A 17,478-nucleotide genomic window follows, 5' to 3' on the forward strand; every position below is an offset into this window, starting at 1 on the left:
ATTATTTTGCTACTTCTATGAGGTAATAAATCCTTTGATAGGATTTTGTTTTCTCCTCCTACATTTGCTTTATATTTGCATATATACATATGTATATATATGCTTCCTATTGTCGCCCTTGGAAACCATGTTTTTTCTATATTCTGTAAGTTTTCATTTATGTTGAAAGTTTCATATTTCCCATTTTCCCAGGTACTGTGCATTACTTTTTCACATCCAGCTGCTGCCTTCTTATCACCTCTGAAAGAGGTCGGGCTTTCAGCCAAAATTGTGAAATTGGGATAGCTCGTATCATACCACTCAGATTTCCTCAACTGCAGCAGGAACAGATAGTTACACTTCCCGAGACATCTTTTAGGCCACCCTGACCTTTCCCACTGGTTTTTAGTGTGATGCTGCAATGTTGAGCCTCCAAAGCAATAGGGATTTCTCTTTGTCGATCACACAAGTTTTTCTACCAACAGCTCGTCTGACCTTATCATTTTCTTGGACTTGTGGAAATTCAGGGAATAATTAATTTTTCTTTCACGTCATATCTGTGCAATGTGATCTAATTTAGTCATTGCATCACATAGGGTCAAAATATCAAAACCATGTGAGAGTTGCATGCAATAGCTGTTTAGACAAGTTTCCACACGCGTTAGTAACATGTGGCTCCCTTGCATTTATTATAATGGATATTCAACAATGTTTGCCACTATAAATTTGTCTTTCTTTAATCTGTGTTTTCTTCACCTGACCTAAGAGTCACGCTTGTCTTTGATGTCTGTGAGTTTTAACGCAGTATCCTGTTGCAATGGTGATTTAATTTAGCGTGTAATAGGATGTACTTACACAGTTGCCTATCTTGATCTTCTGGAGAAGGTTTCTTTCCTTACGCATTTCTGAAACACTTCCTTAAGATGTTTTGCAATAGTTTCTTTAAAGTCTTTCCATGTGGAGCTGTTAACATAGTTTAATCTTTGTGATCAGCCCTTTTGTGAATAAGTGGCCACACTAGATTCCTGCACAGCTTTGTATTTTGTTCAGCAGGAGTACGTGGAATGATCGCTGGACTCTTTTGCCTACCAGCCCCATCATGTCCCACACTCAGCTCCCCAGACAACTGCAAAGCCTTTTGGGACTCCCTGAGAAATGGTTTTGTTTTGTTAGCAGCTGTGTGAGGACACACACGTAGCATCACTGAGTCCACATCCCATGGGCAGCTGGCACGAGGCATGGATGATAGCTCAATCTCAGATGGCACAAAATGCAGGTTTGTGGGGTGTCTGTGTGACTCCCACCAGAGCCTGGGTTTGTAAGCGCTGCTTACATAACCTGCCAGGTGCCCTGGGAAGGCTGTCACTCCATCCTCCCAGTGACAACACACTCTATATAGGACAAGAGACACTGCCATGCACACCTCTTCAGATTGCACAACGGGTCACAAGTCTTGAAGTCAACATGGCAATGGGAACATGGCTTCTGCACATGTGGAGAGGTACTGGATGCAAGAGCTGCTGCAACAGCTGGGCCTTTCCCACGCAAGAAAACAGCACCAGGAATTCCAGCATTGCAAGATTAGCTGGAGTGAGTGCATCACCTAACCCTGGGCTTCCTCTTCCTCTTCAACCTGCAAGTGGGACGGGAAATGCCCACAGTGCCTGGCAGCCTTTCCTCCTTTGGTACACCTTCCCTAAGGATCTCCTTTCCCCATAGCTTGTGTTTTCTCACCAGGGCTCTCACCAGGCTCTCCGGAGGCAGCCACCCACCCCAGGCTGTGGAGGAGAAGGGAGCTGCGTCCTTTAGGGCAGAATCTCTTGGCTCTTTCTGCCCCTCTCGGTTAATTAGGAGGCAGAGACTTCATTCTCTTGCAGTACTGCATCAGATGTGGGCTCTGGTCTCACAGTGCACTGTCCTATCCTCTTCTGTAACATAGAAAATGACAGAAAAGTTGGGAATGTCATCATACCAAAACTTGAGCCATTGCTCATTGAGAAAAGCAGTCTCGTGATGTCTGCTGAAACACTCTGGCTATGCCGCTCTTGGCTGAAAAAGCAATGCACTCAGAAAGGTGCCATGCTCGCCTTTACACTGAGGAAGTAAAAGGGATCCTGCTTAGCAATGGGTAAGGCTTTGAGGAACTGCCAGAATCAGTTGCAAACCTGCATTGGGGTCCCCTGATCCTGCCTGGGACTCTCAAATAACAGTCCTCATGGGAAACCACATTTCTGTCTCTACAGTCAGCAAACGCACTCCGGTGACCAACAGTTTTACACATGGACTGGATTCTTGTAATGTACTTTATCCCTTGGAGCTAACTGCAATGAACACTGAAAATTTAAAGTTGACGATAGCATATGATGTCCCATATGTTAGACAAGAAAAGGAAACTCAAAGGCATACCCCACCAGCACTTGCTGTTTTTATTAAGATACCAAAATACCGTTAACTTACTACAGCTGAAAAGGTTTAGAAGCCAGTTATTTCAGGATAAGTTGCTTTAGCAGCCCCAAGGTGTTCTAGTGTTTGATGGGAGAGTACAGTGACGCTGGTAAGAACTAGTATCCTATGCAGGGCATGCCTTACAAAAAGAAAGGCTAATTTAAGAACTTCATATATAAGCTCAGTAATAAAAAAATATTGCACTTATGCACATGCAGATCTATCAGAAGAGAGGTTATGTGCTATGTAAGAATAACCAGACCAAATAAGCTTGCAAATCTGAGCTACTGTCAGCATTTGTCCAGGACATTAAGTACTTCTTGGACTGCTTCTGAAGTATTTTCTGAATTTAAGTTTTCTCTGAGTTTGAGTAAAGTTAGTATATATGTAACAAAAAATAACTATACCCCGTATTTGTCATGGGGAGGAGCATACAGAGCCCTCCTAAAAGCAATATAATACTCCTGGTGGACAGAAATACCCCTTTTTCTGCTGAGCTAACTTTATTGTCCAAATTTTCTCAAGCCATTTCACTTTTTCTGTCCTAATGTGTTCATATTTGAATTACAGATAAATATATATATACCTTTCTCATGATGACCAATATATTTATCTTATTAAAATAAAGGGCATATGGGTCACCAGCAGTAATGGTGTGGATCAGGCAAAGTTGCACAGCCACTGCCACATTGAAGCCTGATTCCTGTGAATGATATTTGGCATTGTTGTCATGGAGATTGCTATGATCTCTCGATTTCTGACATGAACTTGAACATTTTTACTTTTATTCAGATGGGTGACCATGTATTATTACTTCTAATATGCCTGAAGCATCATACAATTATGAGTCATATTAGCTGCATCTTCCTGTATCCCTGGGGAGTAGAAGGTGGCTGTTTCTAGTAAAGATACTAATGAGGATTAAACCAGAAGGGCTTTCAGGGAAGCTGGATCCTCCCTTTCTCCTATGTTCAGAAAGGTAGTCTGGGAAATCTGAGGGGAAGAGGTGCTCAAGCAAGAGGGGCTGATGACATTTCTAGGGCATGAGCCCATGATATGGGGATGAGACATAAAGAAGAGTCTGTGGGCTGCAGGGGAGCTGGAAAGGATGGGGAAGAGGCTGAAGAGGGTATCATCAAGAACAATTGAGAAAAGTCAAAAGAAAACACACAACCTAACTGATCTTTTATTTGTCCTTAGCTGTCACTTTAACAAATCTTTGAATAATGAACTCTGATCCAACCCATGTCTTTGAGCATTACTGTTAAAATTGGCCTAGCTCAGTCATAGTTTGTAGTTTTAGATCATTTTGATTATAGTCTTAGACACCATCAGACTAGTCAGGAAAAAGAATAAATTATTACAGAAAAAAACCTCAAATGACAACCAGTTCAAAGCAGAGCAACTCTGAATGATCTGCATCTCGCCAGCAGCTCACCAGCTGACAGACAGACCCCAAAATTGCCATAAGTGTGGGTATCTAAGGGTGGCCTGGCATAGTTTTTCTGCTCCTTGAGCTGCACTAAATGTATTATTTGACCTCTGCTCTGCCCCACAAGTCAGGAGTGCATTACCTTCAGACAGTTGTAGCAGTCCTCTCCTCTCTGTCCTTCCCTCTGACATTCCCCATTTGTCACAAACATGTCTCAGATGCTTATGAAGCAGCTGCTGAACTTCCACAGATTGCAGCCTGGGTTTCACAGAAAACCCAACTTCGTATTTCTCCCTTAGTATGCCTGGGCATGAGGTACCACTGCAGTCCCAAGTCAAGCTGTCCCATTCATGATCACAGGAGCCTTAAGCGATCCCAAACTGGATATGGCAGGAAATTTGTACTCGTACTGGTACTTGCAGCATTGCATTTTGCATTCTCTGCCACCCTGGTTATCAAAAAAACTCCTCTTTGCCACCTGAATCCATGAGAGGATATTTCATTTATATGCTAATAGAGCTTTTGTCCAAGGGCATTTTGCAGCTTCACATTGCGACAGGGTGAATGACGTGTTAACAACACAACCAAGTTCCTCAACGTCAAGTTCCCTCAGCACCAGTAACTTTGGAAACAAGTGATTAAAGGGGATATACTGATTACTCAGGGTGGGATTCACCTCACCTATTTTCAGCCATTCAGACGTTAGGTGTCAAGTATGACCTGGACATTTAGGCTTCTCCAGAAGAATCCAATATAGAGGGGCTTAGTCACTACCTGCAGTTGCCACGCTTGCTTTTTCCTCCATTCAGTACACAGGGAACACAGGCAACCGGCTTCGAGTAGAAGTCTAACTTTTAGATGACTTAATTTAGGTGAGGTCAAGCCTATCCTAAGCGCGTGCCTTGTGAAAAGGCCATGTTTGCCTCAAAAAGAATTGTGCTTCATAACGAAAAGCAATTTGAACTTTGAACTAATTTAGGAAATTCAATGCCAGTGCCAGCTTTGAGTCAAAGGTACCTTTGGCTGCCTCTGACTTGAGCTTAAAGAACAAGTATTTCATATCGGGAAGGCTTGAGTCAGGAAAGAAGGGTTAGTTGTTAGGCAACAAGCAGCTCTTAGTCACCTTCCTAAGGGATGCTGGAGGCTTCTTCCCCCGCCTCATTTCCTTTTGTCTTAAAACCAAAGGTGCAATATGACACATTTTGCTCTCATGCAAAAACCTCACACTCATTAGCTTCCATACATTGCAGAAACAAGACCTGGAGCTGATAAGCTTTGTGGGGCACAATTACAAAGAAATTGTAGCTAACGTTCTCATTCCTCTGTTGTGGTACCGCACCCTGCTAGGCATTTCAGTCAAGGATACAGATAAGCTGGAGCAGAAGAAATAGAAAATGTGTGTGCTTTTGTGTGTACACAAAATTGTTTCTGGTCACCATTTTTACAGAAAAAAGGGGCAGAATCTAAAATTTTTTTTACAGAAGTTCAAGCACTCATACAAAGCAAAGCAACAGCCACAACGTGGGAGAGGCTTGTGACTATCCTTTGCCTATTGCTGTAGTTTATCTAATTCTGGTTTCAATTAAGCAGTTCCTGTTCCATCAAAAAGTTTCAATATGATGAAGGTGAGAAAGGAAGTTCACAGCAAACCTTTCCCTTGCACAATATGATAAAATAAATGTGCTTATTTAATTAAAAAGAAACAGAAAATGTAGGCATAAAATGAAACCTAAGAAATCAAACTTTTGCAAGGATGGAATACTGCAGGTAAGATGATCAAACTGTCTTAACTTGTTCTCCTTGTAACACCAGCTTTTCACCTCTGTGCATATAAGAAAAGTATATAATGAGACTGCTAGAAGTGATTGGGTTTGTGTCTGGTTTCTGTCAGTCAAGGTCCTTGTACAACACTCATTGCCACAGTCAGAGTGGCTGTGATTTCACACTTATGCAGGTCTCTAATAGGAAGCATCATGCTTTGTCATACTCTTAATCTCAAGTCCTTTCATAAGCGCTATTTTTAATCATTTGTGAGGACTTTCAATACACATGTATGTGTGCCTAATAATGCTTGCATAATGGATTAGAATATTTAATCACTGAGCTTCCTAGAGGTGTGCTGAACACATGCAGATCCTCATTGGATAAAAAAATCATAAAATGTACAGGATCAGTCCATTAAATTCCAATAATCTGCTAGTAATGCCCAGCTGGCTGGTGATTTGAATAAAGTTGCTCAGAAGTCTGAATGTTTTTTGCATCAGAAAATGACAGTTCTGAACTGGGAAAAAACGTTAAGAATTAAAATGTCCTAAAACATGAAATTATTTTAGTTTGTTGAAATGTTTCACAATTTTTCAAGGTGAAATCTAATTTAAATTTGTTAAGATGCATACTCTATTAAATGTAAAGCCCAGAAATAAGTAAAACATTTCAAATGGAAAAGCGATACATTGTATTTTAGGAAGCACAGAAATGCTGCTTATGAAATTTCTCCCTTCTTTCATTTCTTTTGAAGTAGAACACTACAATAAAAACAAACATGTATGCACAAATCATGATGCAACAGCACTTTTCAAGGAAAAACATTGCTTCAGAAGAATTCTTAATATCTTCATACAGAAATGTCTTCCTTCTAATGATCATCCCCCCTTTTTTTTTTTTTACTTTTTATTATGGAGGCAATAGTGCGTGGAATTCAGGGTCTTTGCATGGAGACAGTAGGCAGATGTGTCTATTAGGCTATTATTATCATCACTTTTAGATTATTGTTGTAAGGTTACCTCTCATAGACGATCTCAGTCAGATCATCAGTCAGGTTATCGCTGTTATTACACTTCCACGAGCCCCCAGGTGGGAACGATTGGGTGTCTCAGCACGCTCTGCTCAGTCACAAGACATGCAGATATGAACGTTCACACCTTACAACAGACGTGCTCTTTGGACAAGTAATGTGGGTGGGAAATTTTCCTGTTTCAGAAATCATGGAGGGGTGGAGCTCTGACTCAATGTAATAAAACACTTGTTCAGCAACTTCTGACACTCTTCAAGGCTGTAAATTTGTTTCAGGAGGCACTGGCAACTGTGGAACCTCATACTCAGGTGCCATTCACAGCACCTGCTTCTAATGCAGCAGCGATCTTGATGGCATCAACATCTTCCTTCCCTCAGGTAAGTGGAGAAGAGAACAAGCCTGGCAGGAGTCTCCGAGTATTTGATTCAGATTTGTCCCCAGACTATAAACAGGTCAAGTCCACTGTTACCTGTAGGCCATAAATCTCCAAAAAAACAGGATTGTCCTTCCTTGGCTATTTGCAGCTACGAGGACCTGGAGTCAATAGCTTTCCATACATCACCGAAACAGCTGCCACTTTCCTGGCACATTCATTTCATACACCACAAACCATGAGGAGGTGCAAATTGCCCATTCCACATTGCAATTCCACATTGAGGAGTTGAAATAAGTAGAAAAATTGATCTTTACTCTCTTTTCCATCCCTTGTTCTCCCTCCCTCAACAGCATGCAAGCAGCAAATCAAGCACCTTGGAAAATGAAGAAAGAAAATGGATGTTGCACTACATAGCCCCGAGCGACGTTGATGCTAAGGTACCAACTTCAGCAAACTAAAAATAGGTGGGACTAAACCAATATTTTTTTGAGAAGGGTAGGATCTTTTTTTTTTTCCTGAAATTTGGTTATTAAAGATTCACATGCTTATTTAGCGATAGGAACATTTCCTGAAAGAAAATTTTCCTCCCGTGGAACATCTGCATTCCATTATTTTTTTATTCCATTTCTTTACCTAGTTACACAAAGTGTGTTATTTTCATGGTTTTATTCCTTAGAGAAATTCCTTAGGGAAAATGTTCTCAATTTACTGTTGAAATGGGACTGACTTTGGCCTTCTTTTAATGTTATCTAACCCTATTGCCTTTAATGGAGTTTTAGCCCAGCATGAATGGAGAACATTGCCAGTGTTGGAAAGTTAGAGCATGATTGACGGCGATCCTTTGGGTTTTGGTCATTAATGCCAGTTTTCAGAACAAATGCCCACTTTGATCACTGTGCAACTCATCACAACAAAAGAACGACTCTAGCAACCTTTGCAGGGCCTGTGACAGAGATATATTTGCATCAAACACGCAGCAGCTGTATCAGTGATGATCTTTCTCTCCACTCTTGGCTAGCTTGCAGCTGCCTACACTTTGTGTCAAGCCGCCTCAAAGTAAAACAGGGTGGCTCCAAACAAAAAGCTAACTTTCTTTTGATGATACCTTAAATGGCCTGTGATTCAAGTGTCTATAGCTCATAGGAAACCTGTACATTTAATTTCTTGTTTGCACAACCAGCCTTCCAAATCAATAGAAAACTACAAACATTGTTTTGCTTATGTGTGTCACAACCTTATGAAACTGATTGATCAAACTGATCTCTTGTTAGGAGCATTCTGGCAGCTCCTACAGATGGAAATTAGTGTACAAAAAGGGTGACAAACTATCAGTGGGCTGTGAAACTTCATGTAAATGGCAAAGCAGCATAACCAAAACCGATATGGCATTTAGGTGTTCATAATTTGCTCTGTGTGTGTGCTAAAGCTCAGCAAGGGAATGTACTAAAGCAGGAAAAGTAACTATTGGGGAGTGCCATGACCCGATCTCCGTAGCATTTTTGTAATGATTTACTGTATTTATACTGAAGTTGTGTTTTGGTTTAGAATATCCATGCCTAAAAGCATCCAACCCTTCTTTACCACTGAGGTACTTACATGCATATAAAGATTGTTAGAATCCAGCACATGTTTTTGAATGTACATAAAGTAATATTAAAAAAATCCTGTGGCCATAAACCAGTGCATATAGGGGCTATGGGACCCTTTCCACAGCTTTAATTCGGTGTTCTTGTCATAATTTCTCCTTATCAAATGAACCTCCGAAAGTTCTGTTTGCTATCCATAGGTGTTTAACAACCAAGACATGCTCAGACATTCTTTATTTGCCTCCTGGCTTTTGAATATGTCTTCACTCCTCTGTAATAAAGCTTGGCAGAAAACTGGCATTAAAGGCACAGACTTGTGCAAGCTGGCCAATTTCTGCCTCTTACTGGTACGGGGTTTCCTGGGCAGCTTTTGGTAATTCCCTTGATTTTTGCAAGCCATAGCTTGCCATCTGCAACAGGAGGATAATCATTACTAGAGAGGCGTTATAAAGGATAACATGCTTGTAGCAGATCTTGAGTCCCAGAACAAGTAAACAGGTGCAAAGCTTTCCTTAATGCTAATGCTCAAATATTTGCCCAAGTACTTGCTTCAGTTTGAGAGGACTTTGCGTAGCTGCGTGATAAACTGAATAGTTACTGGATTGGGTTTAGAAAAACATGCTCAGGGGCTGTGCGTGGAATTCAGCTGTGTTGCCTACCTACAATGCAAAGCCAAATATGGCCCCCTGCTAAATTTTCAGGAAAATGTAACAACCTTGTGAAATCCTCTTCATATTTTAAAATGGATAGGAGCATCAAGAGAGCATCTCTTCAGCTGTTTTAGGGAGTCCTGAGTTGACAGTTTGCCTTCTAGTACCTTACACATGAATACAGGAAAGACGAAACATACTAAAGGAAGATCATAAATAGTTGTGGGTAAGGTAGCCCATAATTAAGTAAATCTAGAAAATTTATCGCTGGATATTATTTCTTAGTGCATTGTCTTATAGAGAATAAATTGTTATTTCAAAAAAAAAGAAACCCAAAAATTGCTCCGGGCTTAACATGGAATGCAAATTTTGTGCTGAAAATGGCTGTTTATGACAATTAGTCACTCATAGATAGTTGATTACATCACCAACTCCCTGAACTAACCATTTTTTAATGTAACATAAATTATAATCATCAGCAGCAACACACTTGCTTTTTAGTTTCTTAGCGTTGTTCAATGTATTATTGCAATGAAATGATGACTAGAGGGAAAGACGATTAGTTGCATGACTTCTATTGAAGGCACCAGGGAATTGAGCTTCAGTTATAAGAAAATGTTATTCAAATCTTTGAATTTTCTGGAGTAGTTTTCATGTCTGGCATTTGGCCATCAGAAAAGTATTATATGAAGTAATTTTTCATTAACTGCCTTCTCTAAGGAGGATAGCTCTCATTTTCTTTTGTCTCAGAGATATGCTTTATAATTAATAGCTCGCTTAATAGTTAGCAGTTCTCTTCAAAGGTGTCTCAAATTATTATGATGACAATGATCACTGAATATTGTTCCTCCTTTAATGCCCTAAGGAGGGGATGAAAATGTTTTCTAGAACAAATTGGTTATTTTCTGAAAGGCTTTGATTTAGGTGATATGGTCATCTAAGTGTTATACTGACAGAAAGCGAGAGGGGTTCAGAGTACAGACCGGTTCTGAGTGCTGTGAAAATCCTTTTCTAACTGGTAAAAAAGTTGAGAATATGGAGATAAAACTACCATTTTCATTATTCCTTCAAATTTAAAGTAATCATTATTCTTGGGGACAGGCTAATATCAGAAGGGATTTTGCTAATAAACCCTGCTGACCCAATGAATAGACCCAGGGAGTGAGGCTCCGGCTGAGGGAAGCTCAGCCGTGACTTGCCTGGCTGCATGTTCTCTGCCACCAGACCCACCTACTGAATGCACCTCTCAGGTTCACATCAGTAGCTCTTTCCGCTGTTGTTTTTTCCTTGAGTCTCTTTTCCCATCCTCTCTCTTCTGGTCTTTGTTCCATAGCTGAATGCTGGGTGTGCTCTGGCCTGACATAGCCTGTATCTTGCTATCTTATAGGACTCAGATTTCTCAGGTAATACGGTGAGATTTTCTCCTGGTACGCAGAGTTTCCATGCACAGCTCACTGGCTTTTCTCTTACACAGCCCCTACTCAGGGCTCTCCTCCTGGAGGTGGGAAATAGTTCTTGCTTCTCATTCAATCAAATTTCTAATCTGTACATTATGGCTGATCGGGTACTCTGCCCTATTGCTCCCTTGGAAAGCTCTTCAAATTTAAATAAACTCCTGCTTTTTGCACCAAGTCATCTTCCCGTGATACCAAATATCCCCATCCTCTTTGTTCCCATGACTCTACATGAAATCAGGTGCTTGGACCCTTGCATAATCTTTGACACTATCTAATCTGTGTAGTGTCTTACTGTTCTTCATGGAAACACTGGGTATGTTCTATTGTTTTGGTTTTTTTTTTTCCTTCCTAATATAGCCCTTCCATACTCTAAGTCTCTTATCAGTTTGTCTTCATTTGCATGCGAAGTATGAGGTTCCTGTGATGCATTCTTCACATAACCTCTATTCTAGTCTGCTGCAATGGCACCCGGGAACGAGGGCACAACCGGTGCTTGGTGTAAACCTGTCTTCGCAGAACCCACGCTTGTTTCTGTTTCTGTCATTCTACTTCTTAAAAAGTCATACACATCTCTGAGAATCTTTAAAAACATGTGTTCCAAAATGCTGGCTGAAGGACTGGTGCCATTAAAGAAGGCTAAGAGAGCACCAACATTAAATGCAATTCCTTTAACTCTTTCCTTTATTTCTCCTGAAATATGTCTGCTGAAGTTTTTATGTACTTCTCTAGTTTAAGTACTATTTTTGAGAAAGGTATAGAAACAAATGGACAAACCAAGTGAGTGTTTGTTCTTTAAGAACAAAACAGGTTGAGGTAAGAAGACACAGAGTTATTCCTTGCTGATGAAAAAGGAATGGTCTAACAATATTGGTTGAAACAATAGTGTGGAGCTGGCTCAGTCCAGATTCTGAGAATGATGAGATCTTACCTCCCCTGTTTAGCACAAACAGCCCTATAAAATATCCTGTGCCCTACATACGACTTTAAGCAACAGTGATTAATTTCCTATTTAGGTTTGGAATACACCCATCCAGAAGCCAAGATCATCTACTCCTTGTAGCCTGAAAAAGAGAATGCATTTGTTCGGCACTTAATAGCCCTCTTGGTGTTTTGGGTGTGCTGCTTCTATACCTCACAGAAAAAAGTATTAGCATTGCAACTAATCAACTTATTGAAAATATTCTGACATTACGATTCCTGGTTATAAGCTTGAGCTCACGGGCAAAGCTTTATGGTTATTTTAGGCACTGGTTAACCTGTATTTAATATGCCTTTAAATTACCCAGCATTTTGGCAAAAATTCATTCTTGCCATTTCATTGGATAACTTCATAGCTTGAGAATTACTGCAATTTTTTTGCAAATTCCTTTTATGACCTTCATGTCTTTCATCCTCATAGAGATGGAAATGATTTGGGAGGTTAAGTTAAATTTTGTCATGATGAATTCCCCGTGGTCCAATGCTTTACACACTTCAGCTGATGTACTGTCTTGTCTCACTGATTTCTTATACTTCGACCTTTTTAGCAGTCTTTGACTTTTGTCACAGTAGCAGCACCTGTGAATGTGCTTTCTCTTATTTCACTCGAGAGTTTCTCCCTGTTATTTTAATTGAAGTTTCTCAGAAAATAGATAACATCTCCTAATTATTTCATCATCTTCCACCAGCACGCCTCCATTTTCACTTTGGATAATCTTTTCAAACTTTTGGTCATTAGCTTTCACAACAGCTTCTTACTTTGGCTGCCTTGTGGTGATGGTGTTTCGTGAGGTGACTTTACTAAGAATTACTGATCTATTTGTCTTCTGCCATTATCTCAACTCCTCCTTGAGCTCTTCCTGAATATCAGTGACCACCATCAGGCCTCCACATCACCGAATTGGCCACGTACTGCTTGACCCCAATACATACTGTGCCTTCAGTGTTATTTGGCTGAATATCTGTCTGCAAATCTACAAGTGTCATCATAATTAGTTTGGTCATTTTATAACTTCCACAGACCCTTGCTATAAGAACTGCAAACTAACACTTCCCTATTCCCAAATCTACCTCATTGTAATGCTACAATATTTTGGTTTTATTGATGCTTTACTCAGAAGTCCTTAAAAAAATCATTATTATTCCATAACCTGACTCTCTCAAGGTCACTTTTTAATATATATGTTATACTATTTATATCTTCCCCTCTTATTGGAGATAGCCAGTTAAGAATCTGCTGATAACATCTTTGTATGCAGTCAGCCCTCAGGATTTGACAGACTTTGAAAGAGTACTTTCTTTCCTGTGCAGACTCTCGTCCTCTGGCATTCACTGCAGTCTTACTGTGTTACCCCAACCAGCTAACGAGAGCTGTTCCTATTATAAACATACATTAGTCTGGGAATTTATTACTCAATATAGTCTGAAATTTCTGAAATTCCTCCTTTTCTTCTGCTTGTGTTCCTAAACTATGATACAGGTAGCCATCCCCAGTGCTAATTCACCCTTTTCATTCAGTCTTTTGTGTACAACCATGGTGCAACTCTCTTTCCTTTCTACGAACTTCAGCTATTTTGACAAATTTTCCACAACTGTTCCCACAGTCAGGGAATCCAGACAGCCATCTGTGCTGCAGCCATCGTAAGCTTTGCCCATTTTCTGCATCTTTCTGCTGATACCCTAGTTGTTCTAGCTGCTGCTGCTGGACATGATGGACATGTTCTCTGAGGATGTAAAATCCCTAAAGCACACGTGATTGGCACAACTTTTACAGACCCAGTTGGTCAGGCCTGGCATCTTCCACACGGAATTGGAGATAGCCTTCTTTGAGACGGATTGTAGTCAAAGCCATGTACTTTGTTATACTACTCCATGTCTATCAATCAGATAACCACATTTGGTAAGGAAAACTTCTGTTCCCACAAAACAGTCTAGGAATGTTTGTCCAAAGCTGTGTATTGCCCTGGTGGCCTGAGACATTCCCTAAGGTGCTAATACTAATCCTTAGACACCTCTCCATCACAAAAATTATTCTTTTAAAAACAAGTGAGAAAACCTAAAAAGATGCCTCTTTTTTTTTTAACCAAAATTGGAACATTTCTGATTTGTGATTCACTGAATTTTGTGTTGTCGTATTGGGTGCTGACGACCGTGTGTATGATTTAATGTAGCTGGCTAACTGAACTTTCTCAGCTTATTTACCTCCTGTCTCCACTTTCCTATTCATTCTCTCCTTCCACACTATCTGTTTGAATGCTTAGCTGACTGCAGACATTAGGGGCTGATGAAGTTTGTGGAGAAAGTGCATTTTGTGGCCTATTGCATTTTTGCTGTGATGCCAAGTGGAAGAGATGGCTTCAGCAGAATCTGGGTTCCTTTCAGTGTTTGGTTGTCATTACAATAAATACACGTATCCCAGTCTTTAAAGCACATCTCCTTTGTTATTTTTTTCAGCAGGAAGAAATGTCACCTTACTCCCTGCTCACTGTAAGAATCATAAAGTTGAGAAATGCTCATCAGGCAGATTTTTGTAAGTACCTGATTTTCTTACTGACATTATACAGTCCTAAAATTACTGGATCAGCCCCTGCTTGTGCTAGCCACTGCACAAATGCAAAACACAGAAATCATACCAGCTAAGAAAGCACAATCAAAGCCTATTTCTGCCACAGAACATCTATTTACAATTTCAAAGGTTTTTTGTTGTTTAGGTTTTTTTTTAAGAATTCAGCAACAGGTCAATGCCAGGTAGGGTATTGACTAAATCTTTAAGACTTTCATCAGTCAGCAAAGCACAGACAAGTTGGCTATTTCAGAGGTGTGAAAATATCTTAACACCAGTTTTAATACCCAGGTGTTTATATCCCATGTCTATAACAAATACATAGAATACAGGGCTGAAATCTTTACACATCAGTCGCTCTTAATTCTTTGCTCTAAAGAGCCCCACCACATCTCAGAAGTTCAGTGAGGTGTATAGTGTACACGTCCTGAGCAGCCACGTTGTTATGGATGTTTCTGGTTCTTGCCCCCCACTGAAAGATGTATAACAGAAATCTTCTGGGGACTGTGGTACATGGTACGTTACAGCTTACATGCAAAGTGTTCTGAAAATGTGTGATATTTGGCCAGCCCTTACCCGGTGCTCCACTTCCACAGAGATTTTTCTCTGGAGAATTTTCTCCTGCCATTCCTACATGTGCCTCATGAACATGGCAGGTCAGTAATAACTCCAGTTTTGCATATCCCTTTACCATACTATTCTTCCTCCTTTTGCTGTGCATTTTCTTTCCTTTTTGGGAGATTGTCCTGAAGTTTAACACCACAGCCTCTCCACTGCCCAATATTTCACATAACATGTTACCTCACTCCTCTGTCTTCCCACTTTTTAATATTTTTAATACAGCTAGAGGATCCATCAAAGTGAAAAGTCATTTACAATTGCTGTTTGCACAGACCAAGAGTCAATTCTTTAGCTATGGTACTCCAAAATGTGGTGGTTTCAGTGCAGTAACCAAAGTTGTCAGAGGAAATGTTGTACATCGCATGTCAGGGACTCTCAGATTGTCTTGATAGGCTCCCTGAAGTTAGAAACTCAGACAAGATCTATGACAGGCACAACTTTTCCAAAGAAATGAGCTGAGGCGCCCCATGCTGCCAGTAAACCAGCAGCCCTTCTCCAGATTACTTTGGCCTGGAAACCCTAACAGTAGAAGACTACTTTGGACTAGACTCCTCACTAGTGGACAGGCAGCTCTATAAGTCCATCTTTCCATGAGGCAGCAAGTCATCAGACAGACTTTGAGGAAGGCTAAGGACATGGCAGGATACCTTCTTGTTTTCTCCGAGTGAGCACTACTTGACTTCCACTGGATAATTGAGAGACGGCAACATTTTCACCCCAAACACTACCATTTGTTTTTATCTTCATCTTCTGATGGAACAATATTCTACAAAGAAAATTTCACACAATCTCTTTGTATTCCACTCACTCCCGTGTTTCAAGAACATGGATGTGAGCATTGTCAATTTTCCAACCAAACGGAGAGAAGTGTTCTGTAATTCTGTAATTACATGTTCTGTAATACTGGGTTGCAGAGAACAGAAGAAATATCATAGGATAGCAAAGAAGGTCAAATTAATTTCTATTCTTTTCACAGCTATGAAACACTGCACATATGTGCAAGACCTCACCTTCATTCCTTTGAAGTGCTGATTTAATTTCTTTTAGTATCACTTCTGATCTAGAATGGAAATTGAATGACAAGATAAGAACCATGATTCACCGGCTTGTGCAAAGGGATTGCACAAAGTAAAATGATGCTGCATTCTCAGAAAATAGTGTTACTGTTATGACCTTGTTCTCCATCCTGAGGACAGTGGGATTTCAGAAGAAGTCTTGCATAATGAGACGCAGACATTTAGAAAATTCCCATTATCACCAAAATGTACATCTCTGGAGTAGGGATCAAGATGTGTGGGCTCAGTTTTTAGCTCTGCCAACAGACTTACTGTATAAGTTTAGGCAAGTCATCCAAACACTCTGTGCTTCTGTTGCCCTATCTATAAAACATGGATAACAATATCTTCTCCCACACATTTTCTCTCTCTTGTCTATTTAGATGATGTGCTCATTTTGAAAGGGGTTATCTCTTATTATGTGTAGAGGGATCCTAATTTAAGATGCGAGGTAAGTCCTAGAAACAGTGCGAAGTATCTTCAGATTCCTTTGCTAATTACCAGTAAACCCCAAGATTTGGGGACCAGCCGGTGAAGAAAAGGATGTCTTTCTCCCCTTTCAGTTGGTGATTCCCCAGGTACTCTGTCACTTTGGGCCTGTTTCTTAAGGATGTCATATTGAAGTGGAGCACTGTAAACCAGCATGCCGCTGAACAAGGAAGATAAATAAACATTAAATAGCTCTTTGTTGATAGAGCAGCAACCTGCCTGTGCTCTCAAAGAAGCTGGAGTCTCCCAGGAAAAATAGTGTGATACCACGTGATTTAAAACATTCAGTACAATGCAAAAAGATACCTTGTAATTTTTAAGTGCTTGATTTTGCACTGTTGTTGATGTCCTTTTAGCTTAATGTTTTGGTTTTAACATTTGAAAGTATTTGAAGTATCAGAAAAGTAAAATAGCTACATATGCTAACGTGTGCTGATGAGAATTGGAAAATGATGTTTACCTGGCCTTGTCTCATCAATATGATCTTTTTCCCTGGAAAATGGATTATAAGCAGCTGATACAGGTGCTATCTGACTGTGAGATATCAGTGGAAGGCTAACAATTTTTGTGATAACATATTTCAGATTTCTCTAGATTTTCATTTTCCAAGTAACAAATCCAGGAACAAGCCACGTTTCCAACCAAATGCAGCAGCTTCTATGACTTGCTTTTTCTGCCCACATGCTGACTTCCCGTCTTTCTAAGCATGCACAGTTATCTGCTTGCTTGAATTTCTGTTCACCTCCACTCGACTAAAACATACTCCATTTCCCTGATTTTCTCTCAGTTCGTTGCAAGTGCAGTCACGCCAGGTCCTTTGACCATTAGAGTTTTTATATTTTTCCTTGACTTACTTGCCAAATCCTGGCTTCAGAGAACGTCACTTTCTATATACTTCCACTGACATTCCTATCGTGCACACCCAACTTGATCCTGGGTGTTTTTTAAACACACATCTCAAGACCTGTGGGATGTGTGTTTCGCAAGCCTGGGATGGAGTCCCAGCTTACCTTGAAATCTGATGTTACACCTTTGCCTGTAGACAAGGCATGC

General features: G+C 40.3%; 1 protein-coding gene across 1 annotated transcript in view; it reads left to right on the forward strand.

The window, feature by feature from the left end:
• The first annotated feature begins 1,457 nt into the window (after positions 1-1,457).
• LOC142083209 (cytosolic phospholipase A2 epsilon-like) overlaps positions 1,458-17,478 on the forward strand; it is a 43,626-nt gene continuing 27,605 nt past the window's right edge. The window contains exons 1-5 of the mRNA XM_075152447.1: positions 1,458-1,569; positions 5,447-5,481; positions 6,836-7,027; positions 7,377-7,463; positions 14,152-14,227. Coding sequence (XP_075008548.1) covers positions 1,458-1,569; positions 5,447-5,481; positions 6,836-7,027; positions 7,377-7,463; positions 14,152-14,227 — 502 coding nt within the window. The remainder of the gene's footprint in view (positions 1,570-5,446; positions 5,482-6,835; positions 7,028-7,376; positions 7,464-14,151; positions 14,228-17,478) is intronic.

This window comes from Calonectris borealis, chromosome 5 (assembly GCF_964195595.1).
Source record: "Calonectris borealis chromosome 5, bCalBor7.hap1.2, whole genome shotgun sequence".
In the NCBI taxonomy this organism is placed as follows: domain Eukaryota; kingdom Metazoa; phylum Chordata; class Aves; order Procellariiformes; family Procellariidae; genus Calonectris; species Calonectris borealis.